The following is a 15,691-nucleotide window of genomic DNA, read 5'->3' as shown; positions in this document are numbered from 1 at the left end:
TTCCAGTGCTATTCTGCTCCCCAGGGAACAGGCTCTACATTTTCAGAGCGTCATCGGCGTACCTATATAGCAACCTCAGAGTGACAGGGCCATAGGCGTCATTTACTCTGCGGACGCTGGGGACACTACTTTTTTTCGTGGCCCATTTCGTCCCCACCACTTTTCGAAGGCCTTTAGTTAGTTGAACACTTCGAACCTGTCGTTGTTCCCAGCACTTTTCAAAACAAACTGACGCCCATAGACAGGGCATAGAGACAGGGCAAGAGACCTGTTAACTATTCAGCTGGAATGAAACCTATGTTCATTTCAGGAGCAGAGCTGTGTGTGTGTGTGTGTGTGTGTTTGTGCGTGTGTGTGTATGTGTGTGTGTGTGTGTGTGGGAGGCGACAGCCCGAAAGGTGAGCCTGTTGGGAGAAGTGTCTGTTTTCGCCAGGGCCTCTGGGCCGACTCTAGACAACATTTGCGTGGAAGTCATCTCGCGTCCTCAGGAAGAGGAAGGTGACATGGAAGTCATCTGATGCAGGCAGGTGGATCCGGAAAAGCCGGTCCTGTCTGCACACACAGGCACGTCCTGCATGCACAAAGACAAGGGGGAAGAGCAGCGCGGCGTGCGGATGGAGAGAGCAGCAGCAGTGTGGTGAATGGTGTGCCAGTGCCTTCGAGAGGCAGAGAGCGGTTTGGCTGCACTGCGTGACTGCAGAATGCCTGAGTGGAGCAGCCTGCCTGCAATTAAGGTGAAATCAGGGAGAAATCTGCACTGCCTTGATAATGAGGCTCGTCTGAATTATTAACGAGAGCCGTTCCTCCTGGACCCAGACTCCCACAGAGCCCATCAGCGCAGACACACATACACACACACACACACGCTGTCTCACACACATTCATACATGCACAGTCATACACACACACACACACATTTATACATGCACACACGTACATACATACAAATGCACAGATACATACACGTTCACACACATACAAACACACAGAGACACACATTCACACACATACAAACACACAGAGACACACACATTCACACACAAGCACACGCACACACTCATATACAAACATGTCCACAATCATATACACTCACACACGAGCACTGTACTATTGTAGTATTCAGCAACAAATAAAGACAAGTACATGTCAGAACACACAACGCATACATTCGTATACTGTACATGTTCACATACACAATACACGCAGACATTATATAATGTGAATGACTCACAAAATAGACCAATATGAAAATTCAAACACGTACACAGACACGTAGGCATTTTCTCTTTTTAAACACATACAAACACACTTAGGCATTTTATGAGACATTATCAACAGCTCTAATATCAAACAAATCTCTCATTAGCAGAAGCAGGAAAACAACTGGCCAGGTATTTCTGGACATCTGCAAACACAGGTACTAAATATCTAACCGTCAGGTTACAGAGCTGGGAGATTGCAAGTTTGACACTTAGCTTTGTCTCCACGATAGCATTGCCCCAGACCCTCTGCTTATCATTCAGTTCTCACCTAATCCAAATCAATTACTCAAACAACAGGGATGAATTCAGTCAAAGTTTCAAACATGAATACTGGATACTGGATACTGGAGACTGCATTGAACAAATATGTTTTCTGACACGTTCTAAGTGGGGCCTGGCAAGGAATGTGTGTTTGGTCTACGTTTTTTTTTTTTTTGGGCTCTTAGAATTTCAGCATAATGGATTGCTCATTATACTCCTCATTACACCCAGCAGGTTATCCGAACTGGCACACTGGCACCCCCCGCGGCCCCCCTCGCGCCCCCCCTCCCCCTCCCCATCCCCCTCCCCCTCCTGCCCCCCCCACCCTTCTGGCAGCACACACTGGCAGTGTGAAGCTATGCGCCCTGTTACTCCGGTTCCTGGCACCCCCAGGGCCCGAGCTCGTAAATCTGAGCACACCGAGTTCTCGTTCCGTTTCGGGGCCATTACAAAAACACGACCAAAAAAAAAAATAAAATAAAGAAATAAAAGCCCGACCGCCCGGGCTCCCCGCCGGGGGCAGAACCGGCACGGCAACACCGTAAAAAGCGTCCCTGGCCCTGGAGGCTTGCGCCACGGCGGGAATGCGCTGTACCCGTGCGGTTTGGGCGGTCGGGCGGTCGGGCGGAGAGGAGTCACAGTGCAGAGAGCCCCGCGGCGGCGCGAGACAGATCTCCAGAGCCCCGTGGGTTTGGCCCCGGTGCCCCGGCCCAAACCAGCGAGAAAACGCAGGAATGGGGGAGGGCGTGGCGGCGGGTCGGACAGCGACGTGCTCGGAGCGGGATTAATATGGCCGGAGCCGGGCTTCGGCGTCTCGGGGTCAGCGCGTCACCTGTGTAATTCCCCCCCGCCGATCGCTCCCTCCCCAGCCTCTTACAGACGCCACGGTCCTGCGTCCCGGACCTCCACACGGCTGTGTGGCTGCGTGGTCTGGGGAGGGGGGGGGGGGGGTTAATGACGTGCAGGGAGGGGCGGGACCCCAAAGTGCAGATCCCTGACCTAGCCCCCCCCCCGCCCTCCCCAGGAAGGGCCCTTATCCTCAGCTGCCCCCGGTGAAGCCGGCCTCGGTGCAAATGGCTCACAGATTACGCAGACATAAAACGTAAAGCAATATAAGTCGCCACAGATAAGAGCTTCCGCTAAGAGCATAAGTAATGTTACATTTATAGAGGGGACAGGGGGTGGGGGGGGGCAGGGGGGGCGGGAGAAAGACACTCACGGCCGCTGTGAGGGGAATCGATAACCGGGGAGTGGAGCAGCCCACGGCCTGCCAAATGAGCCCTCCCCCCCCCCCCCCCGGTTCACGCCCCCATGTAACCCCCCCTACCCGTTCACCTCTCTGCTCACTCTTCCCATGTCACCACAGCGCCCGCAGAAGCAGATCAAACTATCATTTTAATGTGATCCTCCCGTCCCCTCATGCTGGCTGCGGGTGTCGTTCCTCGCCAGGGGGGACGGCGGGGACCCCTCTGTCTGTGAGAGGGGGTGCGAGGGTTGGGCTGTGGGGCACGGGAGCCGGTCTTTGGGGCGGGGGCGGGCTGTGACCCCCTCTCTGTGGCGTGGTGTTGCTGCAGCTCTGAGGCCACACAGCTGCGCTTTGATCCGGAAGCATCGGCTGCTGTCTCACCTCACAGGGCCTCCTCTCTGTCAGCCAGGTGAACCTGAGCCAGGGGTGCGCAGTCAGACACGCCCCCCCCCCGACTCCGTTTCACTTCCACTCCTTCTCCTTCTCTCAGTTTCTCCCCCCGAAACTCTTTCTCCGTGAATCAAAAAGTATCAAATATGGATCAAATATCGATCAGCTAAAGTCTAGGATGGCTGCCAGTCTGTAAAATGCCACCCCTTGTACTCACACAGACACACACATGCTCTCACACACACACACACACACACACACACACACACACACACTCTCAAACACTCACACACACACACACACACTCTCAAACAGACGCGCACACACACACACACACACACACACACACACACACACACTCACGCTCCCTCTCTCTCACACACGCACACACACACACACTCACGCTCCCTCTCTCTCACACACGCACGCACACCCCCCTCCGCCGTGCTCCGTGCCAAGCCCGCCAGCTCGAGAGCTCCCTCTCCTTCTGCTGGGCCTTTGTGTAATAACAATAACAGAAGAGCGGGCTTTCCGCACATCCGCGCCAAGCTGGCAGCCTCACGCCTCTCTGGCACCGGCGCCAGCCTGGACCAGCACCCATTACTACTGCCGCTGCTGCCTCTGCTGCTGCTGGGGCCCGCCATCGCCACGGACACCACCGCCACCATTGCCATGGTGACCGCAGCTGGATGGATGCTATAGGGTCACGTGTGCGCTCTCCCTTTCCCTCGCCCTCAATCTCTCTCAATCTCCCTCCTCTCTCTCTCTCTCTTTCTCCTTCAATCTCCTTCCACCCCCCACCCTCTCCCTCTTTCTGTCTCTCTCTCTCTCTCTCCCTCTTTCTCCACCTCTGCATTAATCTCTCTCTCTCCCTCTTTTTCCTCTATCTCTCTCAATCTGCCTCTCTCCCTCCCTCTCTTTCAGTCTCACTCTCTCTCTCCCTCTCCATTACTCTCCCTCTCTTTAAATCTATCCCTTTCTCTCTCCCTCTGCATTTCTCTCCCTCCCTCTCTTTAAATCTCGCTCTCTCGCTGTCTCTCAGTCTCCTTCTTTATTATGTCCTTTGTCACTCGTGCTTGCCGCGCGCTGGGTTTTAATATCGGCTGACTCACGCTGGCATTCTTTATGCTTCCTCATTTTAAGAGTTTATCCCCCTCTAATAAAATTCCTCCAAAGTCAAAATGAAAAACAAAAACCAAATGCAGGCTGTTTCTGCCCTGTCTCTCCCAATTTCTCTCCTTCGCTCACTCTCTCTCCCTGCCCCTGCCTGTCTCTGTCTGTCTGCGACTGCTTCTCTCCTTCCCTCACTCTCTCTGCCTGTCTCTGTCTCTCTCTGCTGCTGCCTCTCTCCCTCTCTTCCTCTCCGTCTCTGCCTGTCTCTCTCGGTCTCCGTCTCTGTGGAGGAGCGCACTCCCGACCCTTTGCCCTGCTGCCCTCCTTCGTTACCTAAAGACACGTTATAAATAACAGCCGCGTCACTTCAGATTACAGCGTCTGAGTTACTGCCTGGCACCAGCTCCGGCTGGCCTGCGCGTCCCCTGGCAACACACCGCCCGCGGCTCCCATACACCCATCCACCTGATCACAGCCGAGCAGCACCGAACAACACACACACCTAATCACAACCGAACAACACACACACCTAATCACAACCGAACACACGCACACTTAATCACCAGCAAACAACACACACACCTAATTACCACCGAACAACACACACACCTAATCACAACCGAACAACACACACACCTAATCACAACCGAACAACACACACACCTAATCACAACCGAACAACACACACACCTAATTACCACAGAACAACACACACACCTAATCACAACCAAACCCCACGCACACAACACCTAATCACAATGAAACAACACGCACACACCTAATCACCACTGAACAACGCACACACACCTAATCATCCATATACCCATCCACCAGATCACAACTGAACACACACATACACCTAACCACCACCAAGCAATACACACACACCTAATCACAACCGAACAATACACTCTCCTAATCACCATCAAAAAATGCATACATACCTAATCATCACCAAAAAATGAACACCTACTGAATCAGCACCAAGCAATACACACCCCGAATCACCACCATATACACCTAATCATCAGAAAAAACAACACACCTAATCACCACAAATCGATCCACACATACCAGGTCACAACCATACAACAGCATATGCACCTGAACTCAACCACATTACCATACACCCTCTTTACAACTATACAAGAATATGGATACATCTAATCACACATCACAACGCTTAAAAAATCTGACCACACGTCTGACACACACATTATCCCAACCACAAAATACAGACACCTAATTATAACCACACAACACTGCCCTCACAAAATCACAGCCACAATGAAGATGATCTCAAGGTCACCACACAATACCCACTAAATAACGCCATTTACACACAATCACAGCAACAATCACACAACTACAATTACACCAGAACAGGTAACCTAAATATAATCACTAAAAACCACACGTACAGCCACAAAACACAATAATAAACACACAGTGACAATTACACTCACAAAAATATGACAGCCACTCACAGAAACACAATGACTGTACATGAAAATCCCTAAAGACGGACTCACACACAACCACAATGACTACGCACAGAGGAAGCTCGCGACGCGCACACACAGAGGCCCGCGGTGCGTCTCCGCGTCGCGAGAACACACCATTAGAGACGCTAACGAGTAAAGAGCTGAGCAGTGTGCAACGCACTGCACTGACACGCTGTCACCCTGATCAGAGTGCGCAAACACAGACGCCTAAAGAATGAGACCAAACCCTGTGATGCGCCCACAGAAACGTGCAATCTTTATATCGCCTCAATGTGAACCGCAACCGCTGCACAGACGTACCACGCACGCGTGCGCACACACACACACTTTCTCTCTCACACACACACATACTCATACACACAAACACACATGCAAACACTCGCACACACATACATACATTCACACACACACATACACTCTTTCTCTCTCTCCCTGTAACACTCACTAACACACATACACACTCACTCTCTATCTCTTACAAATACAGACACATATATACACTTTCTCTCTCACACACACACACACTCATATATGCTCTCTCCCTCTGTCTCTTGCACACACACACACACACACACACACACACACACACACACGTTCCCAGCACTGAAAGTAGAGCAGAGGGTTGTAAGGCCAGGCACACGGCCGCATATAGTAGGCTGACTGCACTGGAAAGGGCTTGTGTTGGGGAGGGTGATTAGCTCCATGCCATGGCTGGCGTTCAGGCCTTCCTAGAAGACAAACCGGTATTAACAGCCACTCACTGCTCCTGTCTGAGACCAAGCGACTCCACTCCGCCCAGCAGAAAGAGCCTCCAGCTTAATATACTACCTGCTTTTAGACGGGATTACACAACGGCTATTACAGCCTGCTTTTAATAGCTGTCTCCCAACTGTTCTTCTGCTCTTAGCTTTCTCCCTACCATTTCACTCCATTTCATCAGCGGCTCGCAAATACTTTTAACATTTAACTCTTCTTCTCCCCTCCCATCAAAAGCCACCATCCGACAATTTGTTTATTTATAATATTGATCTGAATAATTTCAGCTCCGTGGGTTCCCTGCAGAGGCAACACGCAAATGGGACCACCTCATAACTCAGGGCACAGGATGTGGCTGGGAGTGTGTGTGGGTGTGTGTGTGTGTGTGTGTGTGTGTGTGTGACGGTGTGTGCTTGTGCATGTGTCTATGGGTGTGTGTATGTGTGTGTAAGTGTGTTTGTGTTTGTGTGTGAGAGAGAGAAAGAGAGTGTATGTGTGTGTGTGGGTTTGCGCATGGGTGTGTGTGCGAGTGTGTGTGGGTGTGGGTGTGTGTGAGTGTGTGTGAGGACAGCACTAATGAAGCGTGGCAGTGCAACACTGCTCCCCTACATCTGCCTCCTGATTGGGCGGGTTGTTTTGGGCGACGCCTTCCGCTGTGACAGTGACCCTGTGTTTAACCGCGAGAGGCGGTTCCGCCATGGCGGAGAGAGGGGCACTGACTGTGGCGTTCGGGCGGAGGGGCGGGGCGGGGGAGGGGGAGGGGCCGTCGAGGTGACGCTCTGTACCCTCACAGCGTAACACACGGCCCTGTGTTCAGCACTGAGCATGGGCGAGGGCCATTACCAACCCTCTACCTGTTTTAAATAGGCCCCTTAATACCACCTCATTACCAGGGAGTGGCCATGTCTCGACAGGTTCCAAAATAACACCAGTGAGTGTCAAACCACTCATTTTCTGTTGCGTAAGGCCTCACTGGGGAGCGTGTGCTAAAGATAGAGGTGCCCTTCGCTGTTCGGGCTGTTACGGGTCCAGCTGCCCCACGACGAGGGGCGACCGCCAGCAGCCAGGGCCCCAAACACCGCTCACCCAAAGGGGCAGGATTTTGACCAGGTGTGGGCGATCAGAAACCCAGTCACAGGTGCAGAGGAGTTCACAGAGTCACCTTACACACAGGTTTTCCGGGAAGCAACCCCCAAATTCGTCATCACCCCGGCTGTGCCCATGCCCCATTCTGAAGGCAGGAGCGGTGAACCGACCGTGGTTGCCCTGGCAACCGGCCAGCTCGCAAACGCCATCACCTCAGGTGGACACGGTTGGATTGGAGTGAACTTATTCACAGCTTGAGACGCTTACCAATAGAAGAGGTATTTTTGTCTGCGTGGCCCCTACAGTCAGTCAGAAACAACCTCTAAGTCAACCCTCAAGCCTATGGTGCAGCCTAACCTGCAGCAAACCCGGGTCTCACAGACCTCCTTCACTGTTGGGGGGCTGGTGGTATTCAGAGTGATGGAGCCCAGGAAGACTGCTCCGTGGTGGGCAGTGAATCTGGGCGAGCTCCTGGCTGTATTCAGTGCCCTCTTGTGTGCCAGGCCCTGCTCCCCTGAGGTTTTCTGGATTTCTCTCTGCGCAATCCTCCACAGCCCCCCCCCGCTCTGCCAGCCTACCTATGACCACCCGCTATGCCTCACGTGGCACACTGCACCGCAGAACGCCCGGGACAGGAGATAATGGCCACGAGCCCGCTAATAACGCCAGCTTTTTCCCTGCCGATGACAGGGATTAGCGCTTAGGATAGGTCACAATGCACGAATTATCGCACCCCTTCACCAACCGGCTCCGCACGCTCTCCGTCACCGCGGTGATGCCATCCCCGGCACACACACCGCGTGCCAGAGAACAGCGTAGCACAGCGCCGAATGAATCATTCAGTTACGACCTCGGTGTAACTTCTTCTGGGACCCGTCTCTAACTGCGGCGACGCACCAACAGCTACTCAGAGATATTTTTCTGCAACTTTTATGGTTCCAAATGTGTCACAGTGGCTGAGTAGAGCGCACACTAGAGGGGTGTGGACAATAAGAGATCGCAGGTCAAAGCAGACAAAAATGTGTACGCATGTGTGTGTGAGTGTGTGGATACAGTTTATATTGTTTGTATGTGTGCACGGATATCAACTAAGTATGTGTGTACATGTCTACATTGTATTTATAGCCTGTGTGTATGCGTGTGTGTGTGTGTGTGTGAGAGAGAGTCTATACTACGCTTGTTGCCTGTGTGAAGGTAAAGTCAGGTTGCTCCTGGTTTCAGCGTGCATATGTGCTGATCTACCACATGCTGAACTATGACCTTTCCCCATAGGGACATGAACAGCGCATATGTTTAAAACGATTTACCCACTTACATAGCCGTTTATTGGTTGGACCGGAGCAGCTCAGGTGAAGAAGAACGTTTAAGGTCACAACACTGTCCCACTGGGAATCTGTACCACTGTCCTGACTGCAACCTCACTCTGCAAACAGCTTACACGTGCATGTGTATGCATGTGTATCTACAGTATGTGTTTGTGTGTATGTGTGTGCATACAGTTTGCCTGTATGCGTGTGTGTGTGTGTATGCATACAGTTTTTATGTATCCGTGTGCATGTATACGCAGTTTGTATGTGTGTGTGTGTGTGTGTGTATGTGTGTGTGTGTGTGACTGTGTGTGTGTGTGTGTCTGTGTGTGTGTATGTGTGTGTGTGTGTGTGCGTGTGCGTGTGCGCGTGAGTGTGTGTGTGCGTGCGTGTGCGTGTGCGTGTGTGCGTGTGTGTGTGTGTGTGTGTGAGAGTATGTGTGTGTGTGTGTGTGTGTGTGCGTTAGGCTAGGCTCCAAGCAGCAGAGCCGGAACTCTAAGGGAACACCCTCATTCTGTCTCTGAAGGCTCTGTGGAGGGGCACACATGGAAGTGATATAAGACAATCTCTCTCTCTCTCTCTCTCTCTCTCTCTCTCTCTCTCTCTCTCTCTCTCTCTCTCTGTCTCCCTCTCTCTCTCTCCCTCTCTCCCTCTCTCGCTCTCTCTCTCTCTCTCTCAAACGCAAACCCTGCCTCGGTCTCCGCGCGGTCTCCAGGCCCGGCCCAGGGAACTCGGAGTGCTTCCAGTCCACATGCAGCCGCAGTCAGTCACAGCGTGTCCTAAACCCAACCCCCCCCCCCCCCCCCACCCCCCCCCCACCCCAGGGTCTCATCCCGGACAGTGTGTCCTCAGCCCAAACCCCCCCGGGTCTCCTTCCGGACGCAACCTCAGTCCTCCCTCCACAGCACCACGACCACCCGTCAAACACAGCCCACTCCCGCGCCCGGGGACTGCCGGCCGAACCGTGAGAGTGACACAGTACGAGCGTGGCGGTACGGGCTGTCCCGTGCCGGCCCCGTCTCCGCACCCGCGGCACTCTCTGCGCACGCGAAGGAATGCTGGAATTTACAGAAATTATAAGCAATTCCCTGGAACCTTCAGCCTTTTGCGCACCGCTATCCCATCATGGCTTGCTGCAGCCGTCCCCGCCTTTCCCAGACTGCTGACAACAATAGCAGATGCCTGTGGCTTCACCCTCCGTCGAGCCGCGAGCTGTCCCAGGCGGGTGACAACCGTTCGCGTGCCCCGGCAGGGGCTCGGCAAATAGCGGCCCAGAAGGCCGCAGCTCCGAGAAGCCGGCGGCGCCACGGGGGGGGAGCCGTGTGTTTCCATGGGAAAATTCACAACCTCTCAATAAGGGGGGGGGGAGCCCCCCCGCGGAAGTGCCAAAACGGCGGGAAGCTCGATGCCCGTTCCAGCACGGTCACGCTGAGCGTGCCGATCCACACGGACCTCATAGAGACCGGACGAGTGCTGTGGATATGCGTCAGATGGCACTACGACCAGTGTGCTAGCAGCCTGAATCCCTGACGGGGCTGGGCTGCTGTCGCACCCCTGACCACATTCATTACGAAACAGGTAGGCCAACATGACATAGCATAGGTAACTATCCAGCTCTAGCTACTTCAGAACAATAAGCAACATGCATGGTATGTAAGCTGCACTTAGGTAAGGGCACCTGCTAGAGAGACAAATAGCTTAATTTGATATAGAAATTAGTGGCTGGCTTTCCTGAACAACCACAGGGCCAAGAAAGAGGTTTCTGCCAGGAGAAAACGGATGGCCTTAGGTGGCTTAAACTTACGCACCCGTTCATAATACCACTATCTTCAAAGTATTACTCCACAAGGACGTCAGGGGTTAACGTTACTCAATAACCCTTAAACTCAAAGCCACAGCCGGGCAGTGGCATATTTGGAAGTTGAAATGTGTGTGGGATACAGGTTATAGCCTTCCTGTATTAGTCTTAATTTTCTGTTCCATGACTGATGTAAGGAGGAAAAACACAGACTTTTCACAAGACCAAATGTTTTGAGGTTTTTTTTTTTTTTCCCCTGCTCAAGGAAACCCAAGCAGACTCACAAGCGTTTTGTGCACAGCGGTTTTCACAGTGTACCTCGGAGTGGTTTATGTGAATCCCATTCCACCCACGGTCTTGTTATTTCACATTCAAGTGGAATAGTCAACAAGCAAGGCAAATAATTAAAATGGAATCGGCAACCGCTCATAATAAGGTATGCAACAAGTGGGGTGCGCGGCAGAACAGTGGAAAAATGCAGACGGTACAGAGGAAGTCCTGGGAGAATTGAAGAACAATGCAGTGTGCACAGAGAAGCACCCGATCTATAAGTGAAACAGAACAGACGGCTGTCTTCCTGTAAACAAAAAAACACACTACTGTCTTCGGGAAAAGGCTGGGTGCTATAAAAGGCCCTTCTCCAGCTCCCTCCCTTGATATTTCCTTAAAAATAGGTTATGCGCAGGTAATTAAGCATTTACTATCTAAAAAGGAAAGACTGGCAGTCAGTAAGTAAGGAGTCCGACCAAGACGTACAAACAGATATTTATTCTCCTGTTGGCTACTACGTATGTGACTATAGCAGTCTGTCTCGAAAACGTTACAGCTTTAATGTGCTGTAACCAAGTAAACATGGTGCGTGTTATTTTGCCGTGATCCTCTCAAAACGAACACCTCTCCATTTTAAGCCCTCTCCGACCGCCAAGCCTTTAATAATAAAAAAAACAGAAAATGAAAAGTTGGCAGCGGTTCAACAAGGGTTAATCCAGGCTACCGAACGAGACGGCGGCGGTGCGTGTGCAGCGTAGAAACCCCACGCTCGGGAGTCGCATCCCGGCGCTGACCAGAGTCAGTCAGATGTCGCACCGAGTGTCCCCGGGATGACCCTCTGTCCCTTTTCTACAGCAACTCAAGCAAGGAAAATACCTCCCAAATCGGGTTTCACAGTGTGCTTTATGGACTGCACACAGGGCAGATAAGCCATTACATAGCCCCGTTTTTTCCCGCATCCGACAAATGCGACACTTTTATGTTGATCAGATTAACGAAACTGGACATGACACGTAAAAAATGAAAACGGGGCGGACAGACATCTGTATGCATAACGGGAAAAGGATCCAAACTACCCGTGATCATCCCCCTCGCCCCACCCCATCGTATCATAATTATAACTGTGCATTGTTTCATTTAGCTAATTGTCCCTTTCCCAGAAAACGTTGGCGTGCTCCTGTGAGAATAGAAAGACAAAACACCTGACAGACATTATTTGCCTCTAAATCCACCTCGTGCGTGCATTGTAGACGACCACCAAAAAAGGTGTCTGCACTGTGTGCAAGTGAAATTGCAAGCGTGTAGGCGATATGACGGATGCTAATGTCCACTACTGCACGCTGTTCCCGGCTAGCAATATCAATAATCTCAATGGCATCGATAAGTGCTCCACAATAGCGCGACCGTCATTCGCGTTGACCGCCCTTACCTTCCATCCGGCCGAACTGTTGCTGTCGCCTTTATCCTTGAAATAAGGAACATATCGGACCATCCAGTCGTATATCTGTGAGAGCGTGAGTCTTTTTTCGGGGGTGCTTTCAATGGCACGAGTGATGAGGTCCGCGTAGGACTGGTTACCCCACGCGTTCCTCCTTGAGGACTTGGCTTTGCGCAGCTGACCGGCCACGTCGAGAGCAGCCCCGGCTAGGCACGGCAGGGCGCCGGCAGCGGGAGCCGGGGCGCCGGCTGGATGCTTTAGCTCCGCCGGCGCGCCGCCGCTTCTCTCGCCTCTGCATGCGGGAACATTATCCGGCTCCACCTTTATGGAAGACAATGGGAGACCTCCGTTAACCTCCTCTCCTCCGGGGAAATCTTCCGGACATGGCAGGGGCCAGGTGCACGATCGCGGCCGGCTTTGCGGTTCGAAATCGGGATCGATGTCAACCTGATGCGCCTCCAGTTCGTTGTCGTCCTCCATCATCAGCATTTATCCTCAATTAAACAGGACCGATCTGGTCAAAAAAATCTGCGATAAATCCAGCGGCGATTTTGCGTATTGTTTCTGATGTTTAGCGACAAAACCGTTGCTTGACAGAGATGCTACAGTCTAGTTCTGTAAGGAATTAGGCGATTATCTCAAAGAAGCCGGCAGTCGTCGCGAAGGACCATTATGTACGGCTAGTCTGCAGTCTCAGAACCTGACATGTAAGGATAAGAGTAGCAACAATAATAGTAACAGTCTTTCTCCCATTTCCATTAGATCCTACCGCCAAAAAAATAGGCTAGCAAAAGTGGGAAAATTGCAAATTCAGCCACTACATTCCACAATTACGCCGAATCCAAGACCGTGTCAGTGACTGGCGAGGGTTTTTAAAATACGCGTATGCCCCCTTTTTAAATCAAGCCGGTTGCAGCAACAGATGATCATTCAGTGAGCAAGGAAGCTGTAGTCGCAGGCAGACGGAAAAAAATTCCCCAAAATATGTAAATGAAGAAGAATATGGACAAATTAAAACATACATATAATTCGGTTGACAAGAGGTCTGTTTCCAATTTCCTCAAGTCCGGAGAGCTCTGTCTTCTTTGAGATTTGTAACTGGTGACACACGCACGCTCTCTCACACTCACACAACTGCTAATATCCCACCGCGATGACAATTAGACTCTTAAAAAAATCAGGTCGCATGAATCATTTATAAAGCGGCAGAATTCCAGACAAAATCAGCCAGGCAGCTCCGGTCCACTGTGGCGTCCTCTCCTTATCCCCGCGTCACCGATGCTCTATCAGAAATGAATTTCACCTCATTTTTTTCCACAGATGCTGTCGTTTGTCAATTTTTTTTTTATTCTTCTCCCCGTCCTATAAACACACACACCCAGCTTCGTAGTTGTAAAAGGATGACGCGCCTGGGTTATGGGGCTTAATAAATGCTGCTATCAGATAATTGGGCGAAGCCTGAACGAAATCACTCCCTCCAGAACAGGTTTTGCAGGGAAAAAAGAAACACGAGCTGCGACGAGTCTAGCCAAAACTAGCGCCTCTTCTCACGGCGCAGTTCCATAAGCACCGAAGGGAATGTTGCGATTTGATGTTCTTTCCTCATACAAGACAAACCATTCTACGAGAAGGAACGGCAGCCAAAAATCCCCCACGGAAATCGGGTTGCGCCCACTGTCTCCTCTGCTCATAATATGGGCTAATGTACAGTTGCCGTGCCAGCTTCAAGAGCGGTGGGCTATCAGAGCACTATCGCAAATTCACTCTCCTTTTAACGCTGAATCGCAGATTCTGAAGAGACAAATTATAATATTACTATTCTAATTTCTACAAAAGCAGGTTACGGCAGTCTCTTTCGGCTCTTTGCGGCGATGCCATGCTTTTCAGCGCCCGTGCAACATCTCTGTCCCAGATTGGTAAAATGTAGTATTTCGCAACCTGTTGCTATGACTGGGTCGCCAGGCGGCGGGCGCGCATCTCCCGTCCGTCAGCTCCGCTGTGTAATTGCGTCTCACGTTTGCGCCTCTGAATCTCGGTTCACCGTCCGCCTCAACGCAGTAGGCTCGTCTACCAAACTTCTGGAATGCACTTTGCCGGCGCGATTACATAGATTTAGCTGAGATTACTACAGATTAGATAAACCAAACTCCCATCCGTTATCGGTCACTTGAGCGAGAAGAAATATGTTGCAAGACCATCTTTTTTTTTTTAGTCCAGTTGTGTATAAAGTTGCTTAGAGTTGCTAAAAGACAAGGTAAGCGAGTTCGTGACATGCACGAGGCAGCCTCTTAGCAATTGACCGACGGCAGTGCGTGGCATAGCTGTGCCATCGTCCGCCTGCCTGTCTGCTCTTACTCCGGAGCGGCGGGCGGGATTGTTGTGGATGTCACAGTCAATAGCAGCCCGTGTATGACCCACGTGTGTAACTCTCTCAGATTGCTACATTGACCGAGGGGATTCCGCCCACGCCGCGAACCACAGCGCCGCCTCCTGATTGGGTTGAACTTGACAACCGGGAGGACTCGCTGCTCGGTGCTTTCCGACGATTGGCCGGCGTCTGAGGCTTCACTCCGTCCATTGGCTGCCGCTCCAGCGAAAGGGGCTGGCATATTTTCTGTGCATTTCTTTCGCTCCTTTTTTTGGTGGAAAATCCCCCAGTGATGACGTCACACATTTACTATTGACAGCTGGTTGTCAAGGGCGACCATAACCTCAAATGCTCCTCCGTGAAGTGTTTTCATCATGACTAAACTGGTCTTTCACAACATGTGTGAGGAAAGAGACAGAGAGAGAGAAAGACAGATAGAGAGAAGGGGGTGGGGCACGGGTAGTAAATAAGAACTAACATGGAACATAATTAAAAACACATGGGCTAGCGGTTTTGGAAAGTAGATTTTTAAGCACCGCAGTGAAGTTGTAACAAGAATGCGGCGTGACTCCCACCCTACGGAATGAAAACACCGAGCTCTTGCCAGCCAATCGCCCCGGTATTCTGTAGTTAGGTTTAGACTTTGTGTACAGACAGTACAGCTCGTCAGATCAAGTCACCAAAACACAACTCAAGTATTATGCACAGTCCAACGAAACTGGTCCACAGTACAACGAAACATGATCGTCCTTGCTGAATATTCTGATTAGTACTCCACCTCCAGATGAAAGTACAAACTATTCACGCAACCTAGGGGTTATCAGACCAAGGATAAAAAAACCTGCTTTCTCGAAGACCTAACATCGACTGCTGCTTATAAACAGCGAGCCC

At 51.4% G+C, this 15,691-nt stretch overlaps 1 protein-coding gene across 1 annotated transcript in view; it reads right to left on the bottom strand.

The window, feature by feature from the left end:
• Positions 1 to 14,330, bottom strand: part of LOC118785205 (forkhead box protein O6-like) — a 34,444-nt gene extending 20,114 nt beyond the window's left edge. The window contains exon 1 of the mRNA XM_036539786.1: positions 12,424 to 14,330. Within this exon, the coding sequence (XP_036395679.1) occupies positions 12,424 to 12,921 (498 nt within the window). The 5' untranslated portion in view covers positions 12,922 to 14,330. The remainder of the gene's footprint in view (positions 1 to 12,423) is intronic.
• Positions 14,331 to 15,691: the final 1,361 nt, after the last annotated feature.

The sequence above is a fragment of the Megalops cyprinoides genome, chromosome 10, assembly GCF_013368585.1.
Source record: "Megalops cyprinoides isolate fMegCyp1 chromosome 10, fMegCyp1.pri, whole genome shotgun sequence".
Taxonomy (NCBI): Eukaryota; Metazoa; Chordata; class Actinopteri; order Elopiformes; family Megalopidae; genus Megalops; species Megalops cyprinoides.
This window is presented reverse-complemented; position numbering and strand designations above follow the sequence as displayed.